Source organism: Malania oleifera, chromosome 1 (assembly GCF_029873635.1).
Source record: "Malania oleifera isolate guangnan ecotype guangnan chromosome 1, ASM2987363v1, whole genome shotgun sequence".
Taxonomy (NCBI): Eukaryota; Viridiplantae; Streptophyta; class Magnoliopsida; order Santalales; family Ximeniaceae; genus Malania; species Malania oleifera.
Genome location: NC_080417.1, coordinates 120,174,458 through 120,189,480, shown reverse-complemented (window position 1 = coordinate 120,189,480; position 15,023 = coordinate 120,174,458). Strand labels below are relative to the sequence as shown.

At 34.2% G+C, this 15,023-nt stretch overlaps 1 protein-coding gene across 1 annotated transcript; it reads right to left on the bottom strand.

Moving 5' to 3' along the window:
* Positions 1–4,831: 4,831 nt before the first annotated feature.
* Positions 4,832–12,670, bottom strand: LOC131155457 (IAA-amino acid hydrolase ILR1-like 3). Its single transcript, XM_058108622.1, has 5 exons — positions 12,211–12,670; positions 6,641–6,766; positions 6,228–6,542; positions 5,970–6,098; positions 4,832–5,343 (listed from the first exon to the last, which is right to left on the bottom strand). Exons 1-5 carry the CDS (start codon positions 12,556–12,558, stop codon positions 4,969–4,971), a joined length of 1,293 nt encoding a protein of 430 aa, XP_057964605.1. The 5' UTR covers positions 12,559–12,670; the 3' UTR covers positions 4,832–4,968.
* Between the last annotated feature and the right edge of the window lie 2,353 nt (positions 12,671–15,023).

Here is a 15,023-nt window from a genome sequence, read left to right as displayed (position 1 = left end):
ATTACAAGTGTACCTAGAAACATCCAATTTAGATAATGAAACTAAATTCTTAGAAATACTAGGAACATAAAAAGTCTCATATAAATCCAAACAATAATTAGTGTCTAGGATTATACGATAAGTCCCAACAACTTCAACTAGCACTTTTATTCGGTTCCTTGTGAAGATAAACTTGTCATTCGAGTTTATGTTCTGGATTGTAAGAAATCCCTGCATCATATTAGAAACATAAGTTGTACATCCAGAACCAATCCACCAAGTATTATAAGGAACTTCAGCTAAATTCAATTTGAAGCATACATAAACTCTAGGCTTACCCTTCCTTTCAAACCAAATTTTCCGTTTCAAGTAGTATTGCAGGTGATGTTCAAGTTTTCCACAGAAACGATATTTGTCTTTACTTGATACCTTCTTGTAGATATGAGAAAAGGATTCATTATCCTTCAAAGATCCTTTCCCCTTTCCATGCTTCTTTACTTTCTTGTCAGCTCCTTGATTATTTACATAATGAATAGAGTGAATTCCTTTATTGTTCGGTTGTGTTTCCTCTTGAACTAGCGTACTATGTAACTCATGCACATTCCATTTATCTTTCATGGTGCTATAGTTCATTTGAAACGGTCCATACTCAGTCGGTAATGACTTTAAAATTGAATTGAATAAGAAAATTTTCATTCACATCCATTCCCAAAGTCTTAAGTTTTGCTGCAATATTTGTCATTTCAACAACATGCTCATGCATAGTACATGAATCATCAAACTTCATGGTGGTTAACGTACTCGTTAATGTCCCAACAAGAGAATTATCTGCTATTTGGGAATGTTCTCCCACAAACTTTAAAAATTCTTTAACACTTTCAGTTTTGGGAATAGCTGTCTTGATGTTATTTGCAACACTCATTCGCATAAATATAACTTAACTTATTTGATCTTTCCCAATTATTATAATAGGTTATTTCTTTAGCACTATTTGAGTCAGTAATAGCAGCAAGCTAATCACTTAAGAGTGTCAAATCAAGATCCAATGCACTGAGGTGAAATTGAACTTGTTCACTCCAATCAGCAAAATTCAACCCATTGAACATTGGAACAGATGAAGCATGCAAGTGTAATGATCCATGCACAGGTATTGCAAAAATTAACCATACTTAATGCTTTGAATGAAACATTTATAAGATCACAAACATAAATATACTAATGTTTTCTTTTGGGAAAACACTAATGTAAAGAGCTTTAAAATGATGCTAATTAAATTTTAAATTTTTAATATTTCTCTGGTAACATTATATGCACTCATTATAAGAATTTATTATCTTTGGATAAATAGATAAAATGATAATAATAATAATAATAATAATAATAATAATAATAATAATAATAATAATAATAATATCAAAACATTATCCTTATATTATAAGAACAATTAATCAACCTTTGGGTGATGATTGATATCTTATAATAATTTAATATCATTTTAGCATCAAACATATGAGTACTTTACTTCATGATTTAATCACTTTGGTGATTAAAATAAAAATACTTTATAACATCAAAATGTTAAAATATTGTGAGTAATGTAAACATATTAATATCATTCTATATATTTACTATTACATCAAACATTCTGGGTCATCATTATTATTATATATATTTTTTTCAAAAAGTAAGTATCATGGCAGAATAGAATTAAACACAATGCACATAAAATAAATTTGGAGACGTGCTACACCGGGAAATTTTCTTGTCATTATTTTGCAATTGGTTCAATGGTGATATTTCATTACGAAGTAAAAGATCACCAGATTGTTGTTCAACGTTATCATACTGTTTAATAACTGAAGGAATAATAATATCTGTTGAAGGTTTAGATATCGGAATAGGAACCCGAATCTCTTTAATGACCACATTACGTGATATATCACTTCCACAAATTTCATCATTCTCAAAAAACTTTGAATTACCAGTTTCAACAATTCCTTGATTACACCTTTTGCTGAGGTGACGTTGATGACGTGGCAATGGGGTCCAGTGATGATTGTGTTAAATTATACCAAGTCAATTCCCACGTAAATGGGGACTCACAATGGACCACTTAAGTCCCACTTTTTTAGATAAAATTTTCCTTAGATACGTAATTAGCACAATATACCACAGAATCGGCCATAACGTAAACTAGTCTTTAAAAGTAGATAATTAATCACACACTTAAATACAATTATTCACCCAACTATAAGAATTTTACATGCTTACTTTTATGTAAAATTTGACAATTTATGCATGCATAAATACAATTGATCGCCCAATATAAATATGTAAGTGACCCAAAGCCAAGAACCATGCATCTTCTTCCCCCCGCCCCCCCCTCCCCTACCCTACCCCAAAATTCTCGCATTAAAGCATGTGATCCAGCAATAAGACATTACCGAGCATTTGACCATATCTTTTGTTCAATTCACAACTAAATTAATTTATTCCCCAAAATACTAGTAGAATTCATCCTAAGTATTGAAATTATTACAAATTAAAAATTTAAATTTGCCAGAAAATAAACATCCAACAATCACTTTACATCTCGGGTCAGGAACATAAAATGATCTTAATAGTGCAAATGATCTTTTCTTTTCAATTAATTATGGCAACTTCTGATTGCAAATGATCTGTCCCTGTTCGATTGTGTGCTGCACTTGCGTAAAAGAGTGCAACGACAATCTGGTTGAGCTACCATTATAAGTGACTATATGCTGCTGCATTCTTTCTCCACGTCAAACTTACTTTATTAGCACAGCTATCTTTGAGGTTTAAAAGAAATTCTAATGTTGGTACATGAGATTCAGTTCACATTAAAGGTGGCTTGATGTTATTAATCTGGAAGCTGTCGTCTATGTTCACTGCAACATATGACTACATTACTATTAGCTCAATTGCTCTTAAATGGTAGACGTAGAAAACGAGGCCTATGTATCATTTGATGCTTCTAGTCGATTTTTCATGCGTGTTGATCATGGTTAAGAGCGCTTATAAACCATTATTATGGTATTTGTTTAATCCTGGTACGTTTCCCCTTACAAAAATTGGATTTGAATATTAAAAAACACTCCATCCATGCCAACCCCCTCTAGGTCAAAGCTTCGGAGTAATGTGGAATTGTGAATGCTCTGAGAGGAACAAGTTCTGTAACGAGACTAGGATTTTACGTTCAATTTCAATTTGGAAGGTAAGCCAAGGAAAAGGGGTGAATATTTTATTTTCTTGTATGGCTACAGTATTAGTACATATTTCTTGTATATTTTTTCTTAAAACATAGGTCACATAATGCACTTGTGGGACAGTAGAAGGGGTAGGGGTACACCGAAAATAACTTGAGAAGAGATAGTAATTAAGGATTTAATATCCTTGAATAATGGTCCATGATCGCATAAATTGGCAAAAAGAGATTCATATTACTGACCTCACTTAGTGAGACTAAGGTTTGGTTTTGTTGTTGTTGTTGTTGTTGTTGTATATTAAGAATATAAAATCTCATAAATCCAGCAAATATCATATAATTTTTTTTTTAATAATCATATATTATTTTTTTTTTTCGATTCTAGAAAAATATGAAGAACACAAATTTTTATATGAAACAATAACGAGATCGTAAGGGGTTAACGAAAACAATCTTTATCATGCAAGGAAGATCACAATAATTCCAACATGGCTTTGATACCACATGTAAGAAATCTAAATGTTATTAAATAAACACAGGATCTTCATCATCATGATGTTCACATACATGTATAATCTATAATGCGGAAAACATAAAATATACATACCGAAATCGTTCATGGTGAATACAAACTAATAAGAATGCTTGAAGAAACCATAGAAATCGTTTCTCTCACTTCACCCGAGCTCTTTCTACCCTACTAGATTTATGGGAATATGACTGATGAACAGAGAGCTAAGGCAGAGAGAGGGCAATTCCTATATATCTTACTTTTAATCTATTCTAGTACTTTGCAAAATATCTTAACCATCATACTACTCCCCATAACAATAGCAATATATATAGATTCATAGGAAACTCTTCAACTTTCAGCCATTATATCTCACATTAGTTAATCCATAGATAAGACTTTTCATTTTAGATAAAACCTTTCATTTTCTTTATCATAAGTCATTTCATTTCCCTTATTATATGATGCACTTATCTTTCATGTGTTATTTGTTGGACATATCCTTTGGAATATAATCCAACAGAAGCAGCTCTCACTGAACCACCATCATCTTCGGTTTGGGAGGGAGGACTGAATTTAAAGAGGAGGGTGAAAGGGGATGAAATCCAATATATCTTCTCTCATATTAATAAAAGAATTGAGCTTGTATACAATTTGAAAGCTTGATTTTAAGCTAGAAGTTGACTTGATTCCACCAAATCATTTTGCCAATTTTTGCAATTTATAAACTAAAATAACATAAGCTAAACGTTGAGTGTATTTTAACCTCACCGAGAACATGCATCTACTCGTACATATAGCAATGAATATAGAGCATTTGATTAGAAGCGATAGCTACTACATATCATATCGATTCAGCCACAACAAATTAAGTAATTTAAATTGAAAAGCTTCCATTACAATCACTTCAAGATAAAACACATTTCTCAGTAAAATTTTTATATTTCAGAGGTATTATAGACGTAATTCATTACTAATTTTTTTTAGGGGGAAGTCCTTTTATGGCTCAAAATTTGGATAGAAAATTAACTTACCTTCCATCGCTATATCTTTCTCAGGCATCATATGGGCCTTTATGGTCTGCACTAACAAGTCAAATCAATGCTAAATTCAGATGCAAATGAAAATAATTTTTTCCTTATGACATTTCAGTACATAGATGGAACTAATTACAGACCTGGAACACTACCCAGCTCCCTTCACCATACCTAATGATGCTCAAATTGATCAGAAGCCATCTCCCACCCCGGTTTTATCGAATCTCAGCAACTTGGGCATCCAGGTATGAGATTGCAACTGCAGCATGGAGAGCTGCCCCGATGGGAAGAACCTCCTCATCAATGACGAGGTACGGTGAGTGCAACCTTTTACCTGATAGCGTTTCGTTCTTTGTCCCGATCGCGAAAAATGCTGCCGCCATCTTCTGAGAATAGAAGCTAAAGTCCTCTGCTCCCATACTCATCGGAATAAGGTGCACATTGGGTTGTCCAAGCAAGATTTCTCCAATTCTCTTTGTATGTTCGTACATGGCTTTATCATTGACAGTAGCAGGATAAGGCCTCCGTGTCTTCTCCATGAAGTCGACCGTAGCAGTGCACCTATGCACTCCTGCTTGTGTCTCTATCACCTGTTAAATAACACATGTCGCCATTCTCTTTCAACACAAATGGTATTGGAGTTGTATATGCTCCTCCAATAACATTTCCCCAGGCCATTCCCAAAGAAACTTCAAGCAAAAAGTAAGTTTCAATGCTAAGTAGAATAGCGCTAATAGCCAACATCAAGCACAATGTGACCATTTCTATGGGATTTTATACCCTACAAGACAATGAGGAATCATTTTTTGGCCCAAAAATGGAATTTTTCTGAGAAGGTTATACCCCTGAACCCGAGCGACACGAATTTTCCAAATTTCAAATCATTAATTTAAAATTTCTTATTTTTTTACTGGGTTTTCCAAATGTACTATGAATTCATTGCAGTATCAAGAAGAATAACCTTCTGAGGTCCGAACTCCATCCTCCATTGGTTTTATTTTCTAGCTGCACTTCTTATTCCCCAGGCAGAATTCAACTTCAATTATTTGGGCAATCAGTTTGAATCTAATATGGTTTTTACCATGAGTAGCCACAGAATTTTAAATCCAAGCATTATGAAAACAAACACATTTGAACAATATGTACAAACATTTGTACATAAATTTTGACTGGAAGTCCTTTTCTTTAACTTGTTTCTAATCAAACCCTTACATACCTCTTTTATCCTTTGCTGAAGGTAGTCGATACCTTCTGAAGTCATGCTCCGAAAAGTACCTCCAAATTTCAGAGTCTCCGGGATTACATTACCTGCGCTGCCACCTTCTATGAACCCGACAGTAACCAACTACGTATTTACCCAAATGAACAAAACAATTTTACTAATTAGACCTCCACTGAGACAACATGAATTTATAAAAACAAAATATAAGAAATTTTGGTTGTAAACATATAAGATAATCAGAAGGTAAATTACCGTTGCCTCAAGAGGATCAGTCTCCCTTGAAACAATCTGTTGGAGTGCGAGGATGGCAAAGGAAGCAGCAAGAATGGGATCTTTAGTTGCATGGGGAGTTGCAGCATGTCCTCCTTTCCCTTGAATTGTGGCTAAAAACCTACCAGAGCCAGCAAGCATTGGACCTGGTCTCGAACCAATGGTGCCAATGGGCATTTCTGGAGAAACATGTAATCCAAATATAGCCCTAACCTTATCAAGAGCACCCTCTTTTAGCATATGGTAAGCACCAGCACGACCCTCTTCTCCGGGTTGGAAGACAAGCTTAACAGTACCCTTCATAACACATTCCAAACAACCAATTTAGTTGAAGAGAAGAAGATAATCCTTGAATTCCACAATTTTTGTTACTTGATGAACCGCTGTAAATTTACCTTTAATATATCCCTTCTGTCGTGCAGTAGCTTCGCTGCTCCAAGCAGCATTGTCACATGAGCATCATGGCCGCAGGCATGCATTTTCCCATTATTCTTGCTCTTGTGCTCCCACTCTACCAGTTCCTACCAAACCCATAGTGTTGATTTTTGTTTAGACTTAAAGACACTAGAAGATGAACATAACTATATATATTCCTCATACTATCAGCTACTTATTCTCCTCTGTATTTTCTACAGAGCTACAGTTCATTTGCAGGAATACACCTCCAGCGACTCAAGAAGTTTTCTCTCCAACAATCTCTGTTTCACAAACTAATTTTCAGTTGTATTTGTTAAAACGAATTCAGTTATATTTTTTGTTATTCTTTCTGTTTTTTATTTCTTCCATTGTATTATATAAACATCATTGTAATTTCCAGATGGTTAAAAAAACAAGAAGAATTATTTTCTTCTTTCTTTATATGGTATCAGAGCATAGCTGTTCTTTTTTTTTGGAGTCTCTGTTTTCATGGCTTCCGCAAATTCTTCCACATTTACAAATTCATCCACCATAGATGATTTCACAAATCCATATTATCTGCATCATGGAGATAATCCTGGAATCTCTCTTGTAACTTCACCTCTTACAGAAGCAAATTATCATACATGGAGTCGCTCCATGATCACTTCTCTCCATGCCAAGAATAAGCTTTCATTCATTGATGGATCTCTTCTGCAACCTGATGTAAATGATCCCCTTAGATCTGCTTGGGGATGTTGTAATTCCAAGGTTGTTGCATGGATTACGAATTCATTATCTAAAGACATTGCATCCAGTGTCTTATTCTCTGATAATGCAAGAAACATTTGGCTAGATCTGCAACAGCGTTTTTCAAGAAGTAGTGCACCACGGGTTTATCAATTGAAGAAATCAATATCAGATCTCTCCCAAGGACAATTATCCATTACTCAATACTACAATCAATTGAAAACTCTATGGGACGAGCTTCAAAGTTATCGGCCAGCTCCATGTTGTTCTTGTTCTCCGTGATGTACATGTGGAGCACTTTAGAAAATTTTTGATCGTGAACAATTTGATTACACTATTCAATTTCTCATGGGATTAAACGATTCTTTTTCAGCAATACGAGGACAATTGTTAATGATGGATCCTCTTCCCACCATTAACAAGGCATTTTCTCTTCTTCTTCAAGATGAAGGACAACGGCAGCTTACATCTGTTTCAACTCCAATTTTTGATTTTGCTGCTATGATTACAGCTTCTTCACCATCATCAAATATTTCTAAGTCTTTTAAGAAAGACAGACCTGTGTGCTCTCATTGTGGAATTTCAGGCCATATAGTTAATAAATGTTACAGACTTCATGGTTTTCGACCAGGTTTTAAATTCACAAAATCCAAAAGAATTGAATCTTTTGCAAATCAAGTCACTTCAGATGTTCATACTTTACCTTTTACTCAAGAACAATGTAATCAATTGTTGGCTCTACTTCATCCTTCACCTCCATCATCTTCAGCTCTCGTTGCATCAACAAATTCCAATGGTAGTTCTTCTTTACCTTCAATGTCTATGACAGGTATATCTTCTAATTGTTTTTCTTTTTTATCTTCTTCCACTTCCTGGATTATAGATACGGGTGCCACTAATCACATGGTTGGTGATATTTCTCTGTTAACTACAATAACTTCTTCACCTCAATCGTTTGTTAATCTCCCAAATGGTACCCGTGTTCTTGTAACTCATACAGGAACTGTCTCACTGTCATCATCTCTTATTTTACATGATGTTCTCTGTATTCCTTCATTCAATTTCAATCTTATTTCTGCTAGCAAATTATCATCGTCTTTGGCTTGTTGTCTAATTTTTTCTTCCTCTTTCTGTTATATTCAGGACCTGAAGCTGTGGAGGACAATTGGACTGGGCCAACTATTTAATGGCCTATATTACTTGCTTCCTTTCTCAAATAAAGTTCATTCTGATTCATCAACTGTTAATTCTTTTTCTTCAAATAATGAAAATCAATTGTATGATCGATGGCATCAACGATTAGGACATATTTCTTTTCAACGATTACATATGTTACATCATTTTATTTCTTTTTCTCCATCAAATAATCATGAACCTTGTAATATTTGTCCACTTGCTAAACAACACGGATTATCTTTCCCACTTAGTAAATCTGTTTCAACTTTTAATTTTCAGTTAATTCATGCTGATATTTGGGATCCGTTTGCAACTCCCTCATTACAAGGCTTTCGTTATTTTTTATCCATTGTTGATGATTTTTCATGATGCACATGGATATATCTCATGAAATCTAAATCTGAAACTCGTCTATTTCTTCAATCTTTTTTTGCATTCATTCAAAATCAATTTTAGACCACAGTTAAAGTTATACGAACTGATAATGGTTCTGAATTCAATATAGCAGACTTTTATAATTCAAATGGGATTATACATCAACGATCTTGTGTTGCAACTCCACAACAAAACTCAGTTGTGGAAAGAAAACATCAGCATTTGCTTAATGTTGCTAGATCCCTTAGTTTTCAAGCTCATTTACCTCTTGTTTTCTGGTCTGACTGTATTTTGGCTGCTGCTTATATTATTAATAGAACACCAACTCCTCTTTTGTCAAATAGAACTCCTTATGAAGTTTTATTTGGTAAGTCTCCTTCATACTCTCACATGCGAGTTATTGGTGCATTGTGTTTTGCTTGTACTCTTCCTTTTAATCGTCATAAATTTGATGCTCGTTCTCGTCGTTGTATTTTTCTTGGTTATCCTTTTGGCATCAAAGGATACAAATTATTTGATCTACAAAATCATCAGATTTTTGTTTCTCGAGATGTCATTTTCCATGAAAATATTTTTCCTTTTGCCACTTTACCACCTGATTATCTTACAAAACATTCAAATTGTGATATACCTTTACCTATTCAGTCATCAGATATTGTTCCTACTGAATTCAATTTTTCTTCTAATTTGCCATCTTCAGTTATTCCCTTATCTTCATCTTCTACTCCATCTACTTCACATGCCATTCCTCTTAGACATTCAACGAGATCTAGACATCCTCCTTCTTATCTTCATGACTATCATCGTTCTTTGGCCAGAAATTATATCTCAGTTCATTCTTCTCTTCACAGTTCAGATCAGAATGTTTCAGGTAAACCATATTCTTTATCCTCTGTTCTGTCATATTCTCATCTTTCTCCAGTTTATCGTTCATTTATGTTAAATGTTTCTATGAACTTTGAACCTCAATATTATCATCAAGCTGTACAATTTTCTGAATGGCGTGAAGCTATAAATGCTAAACTACAGGCACTTGAAGAGAACAAAACTTGGTCACTTACATCATTACCTCATGGTCACAAACCTATTGGCTGCAAATGGGTGTATCGTATTAAATATAATTCAAATGGTTCCATTGAGCGATTTAAAGCTCGTTTAGTAGCACAGGGATACACTCAACAGGAAGGTATTGACTATTTTGAAACATTCTCTCCGGTTGCAAAAATGGTTTCAATTCGATGTTTACTAGCTGTTGCTGCCACAAAACACTGGTTTGTTCATCAGCTTGATGTAAACAATGCTTTTCTTCATGGTGATTTATCAGAAGAGGTTTATATGAAATTACCTCCTGGTCATAAATTTCAAGGGAAAAATGATTTGGTCTGTCGCCTTCATAAGAGTCTTTACGGTGTGAAGCAAGCATCACGACAATGGTTTTCAAAGCTTGCCAAAACTCTTATTGATAACGGATTAATTCAGTCTAAATTTGATTCTTGTTTGTTTACTCAGAAATCTGCTACACATTTTATTGTTCTTTTGGTCTACGCTGATGATATCATTCTTGCCAGTTCCAGTATGGACTCCATTACTGCTATTAAGCAATTTCTACATTCCAACTTCAAAATTAAAGATCTTGGCTGTTTAAGATATTTTTTAGGACTTGAAATTGCTCGATCTTCTAAAGGGTTCTTTCTTTGTCAACAAAAATATGTTTTGGATATTTTACAAGATACTGGTTTTCTTGGTTCAAAACTAGTTTCATTTCCCATGACTCAATTTCTTAAGCTTTCCAAGTCTGATGGTGAACTACTTAATAATCCTTTGCAGTATCGTCGTCTCGTTGGCAGATTACTCTATTTAACAATTAGTAGACCTGATATTGCTTTTTCTGTTCAAGTTCTTTCTCAGTTTATGGATGCACCACGTTTACCTCATCTTCATGCAGCTCATAGTGTGCTCAGATATTTGAAATCCTCTCCTGGATAGGGTTTATTTTTTTCTGTTCATTCTACTCTTAAGCTCACTAGTTTTACTGATTCTGATTGGGTAAGTTGTCCCGATTCTCGTCGCTCTGTTACTGGGTTTTGTATAGTTCTTGGAAATTCTCTTATTTCCTGGAGATCTAAGAAGCAGACAACTATTTCACGATCTTCTGCTGAAGCTGAATATCGTGCTATGGCCACCACTTCCTGCGAACTGACTTGGCTTACTAATCTGCTTCGTGATCTTGGTGTTTTGGTTTCTTTGCCCATTTCATTGTTTTGTGATAATCAAGCTTTCATGAACGAACTAAGCACATTGACATTGATTGTCACTTGGTTCGTGATAATGTTCAAGCTGGTTTTTTACGTCTCCTTCATGTTTCCACGCATCATCAAACAGCTGATATTTTTACCAAGGCTTTGGGCTCTGATGTTTTTCATTTTCTTCTACGCAAGCTTGGTGTGTTGAATGTATATTCCCCACTGCCATCTTGAGGGGGCGTATCAGCTACTTATTCTCCTCTGTATTTTCTACAGAGCTACAGTTCATTTGCAAGAATACACCTCCAGCGACTCAAGAAGTTTTCTCTCCAACAATCTCTGTTTCACAAACTAATTTTCATTTGTATTTGTTAAAACGAATTTAGTTATATTTTTTGTTATTCTTTCTGTTTTTTATTTCTGCCATTGTATTATATAAACAGCATTGTAATTTCCAGATGGTTAAAAAAACGAGAAGAATTATTTTCTTCTTTCTTTATACATACAAGCAAGTTTTAAATTACAGTTATAATCAAACGCAGAAGAAGCAATAAATTAATAAGTGAAAGATCAAAAGATTTTAGACAATCCAAAGCAATAAGGGCTTGAGAATTATTTAAAGTGGTTGTACGCAAATATTGAGAGCCAATATAAATAGCAGAATTTTGATAACACATTTCGTACATCCAATCAAATTTCACTCTAATTCCTTAATTATTCAACAAATAATTTCAGTGGAAATTAAGAACTAATCCCATTACAGTTTCTTATATTGTCCAAAGACATCAATTCAAGTCCGTTCCAATTCTTCGATTCCCATTCCGGAAAACCAAACAAAAAAAAATTAGCACTCATATTTGGAAATGCTTAAATTCAAATCACGAAAAAATTAAGAAGCACATCCCAAAGAGTAAACTAAAGGATTTTTCATTCTAAGATTACAAATTTCTCCATAGTTTTTAAAATTTTCGAATTCAAGAGAGAGAGAGAGAGAGAGAGAGAGAGAGAGAGAGAGAGAGAGGAACCTGAATAGGGAGGGCATCCATATCCGCCCTGAGAGAGAACCATGGGTGAGACCCAGATCCAATTGAAGCCACCACACCCGTCTTGGAAACTGGCCATCTATACCTGATTCCAGCCAAGTCAAGCTCCGATCTGATGAGTTCGCTCGTCTTGTTCTCCTCGAAAGCTAGTTCCGGGTACTCATGGATTCTCCGTCGAACCCTCTTCAACCACTCAAAGAACGCCGGATCCCTAGCCGATTCTAACAGTTCCCGTGTTAGCGACTCAATCTCCGAACCAGGAAGAGTCTCTGTCTGCAGAGCCCATGAAAACATCAAAAGCAAGCAAATCCATCTCCAGAACCGCTCCATCCCCAAAGGCCAAAACCACTCAAGAAGAAGTCCTAAACAACGTCGTTTTAGCGCCTCTACCGACTACAGTAGCTTCATTGTAATCCTGTCCGGATTAAAAAGAGAATAGGATGTGTGGAAAATTATATGAAAAAATATATATAATTTTAAAAATTAATTTTATTTTATTTCATTTCTTTTACATGTCAAACAAATCTTAAGGGTTTGTTTAGTTGTGGTTTTATTTTTTATATTTTTAAAGAATTATAAAAATATCAACTTATTTTAAATTTTTATGTTTTAATTGTCAATTTTTCATTCTTAATTTCTTGATTGCCATAATTACCCAAAAAAAAAAACTTTATTTTTTATTTTTTATAAAAATTATACTAAACATCATAAATGTAGAAAATGGTAAAAAGATGTTTTTGAATTTTTCTATACAAATTTAGAAAATTAAAAATTAAGGTGACATTTTTTAAATTATTTGAAAATTTGAATTTGGAACATTTTTGGGTTAGGCCAAAAGGGTCTCTTAACATCTTCTTTTTTCTTCTCATCAGAGTTATTTCACAAAAAAAAAAAACATGTTATGATAAGAAAGAAGAGGGGAGCAAGCATACTCAATAGCGTAGTACAACGGGGACTAATATGTTGTCTTCGGGAAGGATGAGTCATTTCTAAGAAGGAGTCCTCGATTGAGTAACTGGAGAGTAGGGGAAGACCTTCATGGAGGTTCTCAGAGGACGAGGTTGTTTCGAGGTTGACATTCGAATGAAAGTAGGGGCTGTCAGGTAATGGAGTGGAGTGGTCGATCAAGAAGGCAACTAATTTGACTGGGAGATTGATTCAGAGGATAGAGAATTGAGTTGGAAGGTTATTCCCTCCCTCACTCCTTAGGATATGCCTATAGAATTGCAATTGGATGCTTCCTCAATAGCAGTTGATTCTATATAATATAATTAATTGACAGATCCATCGACAATAACACTTACTTCTATGACACCACTACCGGTACAAGTTACGAGAGCAGGTTTTTTGCCCACTTATCTTATTGATGTGGCCCAAATGAATATTGAATAGTTGAAAAATTATTAGTTTTTTATTTTTATAAACATGTCGCAAAATTTAAAAAATTATTTGTTTTTTTATTTTTTTAGACAATAAATATTATTTTTTGCAACAAAACAAGGCCTAAATTTTCTCACTCTTTTCACTTGAAAGAAATGATTGATGCTAAAAAATATTTTATTTGCTCTCATAGAACTTGAATGCATGTGGATAATTATTCAAATTCTATTATGAGGTTGAGACATAAAGAAGATAGTTTGGTTATGCTATTTGAGATTTATTTTGCTGGATGCTTTGGCTATTTAGTAAAAATTTGCGAAAGCCTATTAGAGGGAAGATGTGTTATATATATGACACTCTTAAATGAAGTCATTCATCAAGTGGAGGATAAGGATCCGAAAAATAAAAATAATAAATTTGGTTTGATGCAAGACCAACTCATCGATGGTTTCAGGGAGTTCGGGGAAATCGTCGACTATTTCAAACAACTGAGAGCCTATATGTAAGAACACAGGAAAAAATGGTTTGGTATGAGACCAAATCGTTGACGATTTCAAGAAAACCGTCGACAATTTTGTGCGGGCTAAGGGTCTATAAGTCAAGGAAGCTTATATTTCTTTTTTTTTTTATAACACACACACACACACATAGTCTCTCTCTCTCTCTCTCTCTCTCACACACACACACACACACACACACACAAATTAGGGTTTTAGGTTCTCTCTCTCATCTCTCTCTCTCTCTCTCTCCTAAGCTCTCTCGGGTCTCCTTCTTGCTCTCCGATCTTTTTTCTCTCCTCTCCGATTGTTTCTCTCTCCTCGGCTAGGTTTAGGAAAATTGGGGGTTTCGTCTCTCAAAAGTTGCAGGTTCGGTTTCAAGAACGTGGTAGGCTTATCTTCGGTATTAGGTAAGAAAATAGATTATATCAATATATTATGGAAATTGAACCAATTAAACTTGAGTATATGGATGATTTTTGTTATTATACAAGTATTTGGGAAAAGTTAAAGTGAGTAAGGTGATCATATCATTTTTATTTTAAAACATATAGTTGTATTAAATTGTGGAGGTGATCATACCTTTATTTTTAACAAACTATACTGATTATAATTTGATTTAACACTCAAATAAGTGTGGCATCAGAATGACTTGTTTTATAGTATAATTAAACCAGTGGGATTTGTTATGGTATTATATGGCAAAAATTGTGGTTTTATACTAAGTTCTTGAAATGTTAAGAATAAAGTAGAGATTGTGAATTTTATGGTGATATACTAATCACGAGATTGTTGAGAAATTTATTGTTAAGAACGATGGGGAGGGATTATTGCGAATTATGTGTTGAGAATTATGATCATGTTATCTGTTTTATTATGTAAATTGCATTTTATGTTTTAAGAATCTTGATGGACGAG